Raw genomic sequence first — 2633 nt, 5'->3', positions numbered from 1 at the left:
TGAGAAGCTCTTCCCACACTGGGGACACTCGTAGGGCCTCTCCCCAGTGTGGATGCGCCGGTGGACGGTGAGGTTGGAGTTGTGCTTGAAGCCCTTCCCGCAGTCGGGGCAGCGGAAGGGCCTCTCGTCTGTGTGAATCCGCTCATGTAGGAGGAGATTGGAGCTGGTCTTAAACCTCTTCCCACACTTGGGACACTCATAGGGCCTCTCCCCAGTGTGGATGAGCTGATGTTTTCTCAGTTCAGACCTCCACCCAAAGCTCTTTCCACATTCCAAGCAAGTGTAGGGCCGTTCCCCTGTATGGATCACCTGATGACTGATCAGGCTGGAACTCTGGCTGAAGTTTTTCCCACATTCCCCACACTCATAGGGCTTTTCCCCAGTGTGGATCCTCTGATGTTGCATCAAGATAAAGATGCTTCTGAAGCTCTTGCCACATTCCCCACAGTCATAGGGCCGCTCCCCGGTGTGGATCCCTTGATGTTGTATAAGGTTAGAGCTACTGCTGAAGCTCTTCCCACATTCCACACACTCGTAGGGCTTTTCCCCAGTGTGGACCCGCTGGTGCCGGACCAGGTTGGAGCTGTCACTGAAGCTCCTCCCACACTGCCCACACCCGTAGGGCTTTTCCCCAGTGTGGATCACCTGGTGCCGGATCAGGCTGGAGCTGTGGCTGAAAGCCTTTCCACATTCCAAGCACTTGTACCGTTTCTCCCTACCATGAGGCTTCTCCACCAGCTCTGAGCTCCTGCTGGACTTCCTGCTACCTTCCTGGGACAGGGTGGGTCCTTCTTCCATGCAGCTCCCTGGGCTGGGTTTGCAGCCCCTCCTCATTTGGGATCTCCAAGGCTTTTCCTCCTCCTCCATCTGGCCAAGGCTTGGGAATGAGAAATCCTGGTTGGAGGGAAAAAACAAGAGGAGAGTGCTTTGCGTTGGGGGTTCCTCTTCACCCAAGTTCGTCTCAGAAAGTCATAGGGCATCTTGTGTCTGTAAGGACCTCCAAAACACCAAGAGTCAGCCCAAAAATCATCCAAACATTGAGACACAGATCAAAAACTCCCCAAGCATTAAAATTCAGCCAAAAACCCCTCCAAAAGAGAAAGACTCAACCCCTGCAAAAAAACNTTGGTTTTTCCCCTCTTACCCCTCTCTTGTCTTCCCCCTCTCTCATAAGCCTCCCTGGTTTCCCCCGCTCTCCCTCTGTTGCTCTTACACCCTCCTTCCCCTTTTCCAACCTTTCCTCCCCTGCTCTGCCCGCTCTCACCCTCCTCCCCCGGACCACGTGGACGCTGAGGCTGGTGATGGACACAGGTCTCCCCTCTCTTTACCCGTATAATAAATTGCTTATACCTGAACAGTTTGACCCTGGAGAAGTCTCCTACCACGAGCGTTTTTTACACAGAAATAGGAAAAAACCTCCAAGACCATCCAACATTGCTTGATGCCAAAGGAAGAATGCATTGGATGGAAGAGCTGAGACTCTTAGGGTTGTAAATCAACAAATCCACTCCTCCCAATGAATTCCTGATGTCATACTGACTCTCGATGGAGGTTTCTGCCTCTGCCTTCATCCAGGTACCTACTGAGGAACCAGGAGGATGTAGAGATCACCAGCCAGGTGTCTTTTCAAGGGGAATCACCTGGAACGGGGCTCATCAGGTGTCTGCCCAACCGGGGTCACTGGGGATCATCCAATGCGGATCCTCCCATGCGAGATGGAGTTGGAGCAGTGCACAAAGCTCCTCCTTCACTCAAGACATTCACAGGGCTTCCCTTACAGGTAGGTCCATTTGTGTAAAGTTAAGGCAGAGCTCTGACGGAAGTGCTTCCTATACTCGGGACACTCATAGGGCCTCTCCCCGGTATGGACGTGCCAGTGGATGATGAGGGTGGAGTTATGTTTGAAACCCTTGCCGTAGTCAGGGCAGAGGAAGGGCCTCTCCTCCATGTGTGTTTTCTGACGCCTGAGATTTGATCTGGTCCAAAACCCCTTCCCACACTCAGGACACTTGTAGGGCTGTTCCTCACTGTGGGTCTTCTGGTGGTCGATGAGGCTGGATGTATGGCAGAAGCTCTTGCCACACCTGAAGCACTTGTAGGGCCGTTCCCCTGAGTGGATCTTCTGGTGCTGGACCAGGACAGAGCTCAGGCTGAAGCTCTTCCCACATTCCCCACACTTGCAGGACTGTTCCCTGTGTTTAGTTGATGGCGGATGAAGAGGTGGGAGGTGTGGCTGAAGCTCTTCCCACATTCCAAGCACCTGTAGGGCTTCTCCCCGGCTTGAAGCTGCTCATGGACCACCAGGCTGGATCTCTGGATGAAGCACAGGGGAGGTCTTTTCTCCTCAGAGCACCCTGGGATGGGTTTGGATCCCTTTGGCATTTCCTCCCCATTGGACTCCTGCCCCTTGGAGCTGCTCAAAATGGCCTCTTCCACGAGGTTCTGCTGTGGGGATTTGTCCTCCCTAATCTCCATCTGCAGCTCAGTGCCTGGAGGAGGAAGGACAAGGGAAGGGACAAGAAAAGGAAGGAGCAAGGAAGGAAGAAGGAAAGAACATGGAGAGGAAGGACGGCAGAGATTTAAGAAGGAGAGGAAGGGACAAGAAGTAAAAAGAGAGAAAGAAGATGAAGGAA

The 2633-nt window shown here is 53.2% G+C and overlaps 2 protein-coding genes across 2 annotated transcripts in view; both read right to left on the bottom strand.

Moving 5' to 3' along the window:
* The window catches only part of LOC117243789 (zinc finger protein 572-like), a 9948-nt gene extending 7383 nt beyond the window's left edge, over window positions 1–2565 (bottom strand). Inside the window, 2 exon segments of the mRNA XM_033511640.1 lie at window positions 1351–2196; window positions 2199–2565. Of these exon segments, the coding sequence (XP_033367531.1) occupies window positions 1775–2196; window positions 2199–2475 (699 nt within the window). The 5' untranslated portion in view covers window positions 2476–2565 and the 3' untranslated portion in view covers window positions 1351–1774.
* LOC107199018 (zinc finger protein 239-like) overlaps window positions 4–2633 on the bottom strand; it is a gene marked incomplete at its 3' end in the record, with an annotated part of 17691 nt that continues 15061 nt past the window's right edge. The window contains exon 2 of the mRNA XM_033511637.1: window positions 4–894. Coding sequence (XP_033367528.1) covers window positions 4–867 — 864 coding nt within the window. The remainder of the gene's footprint in view (window positions 895–2633) is intronic.

The sequence above is a fragment of the Parus major genome, unplaced genomic scaffold (genome assembly GCF_001522545.3).
Source record: "Parus major isolate Abel unplaced genomic scaffold, Parus_major1.1 Scaffold406, whole genome shotgun sequence".
Classification (NCBI taxonomy): Eukaryota; Metazoa; Chordata; class Aves; order Passeriformes; family Paridae; genus Parus; species Parus major.
This window is presented reverse-complemented; position numbering and strand designations above follow the sequence as displayed.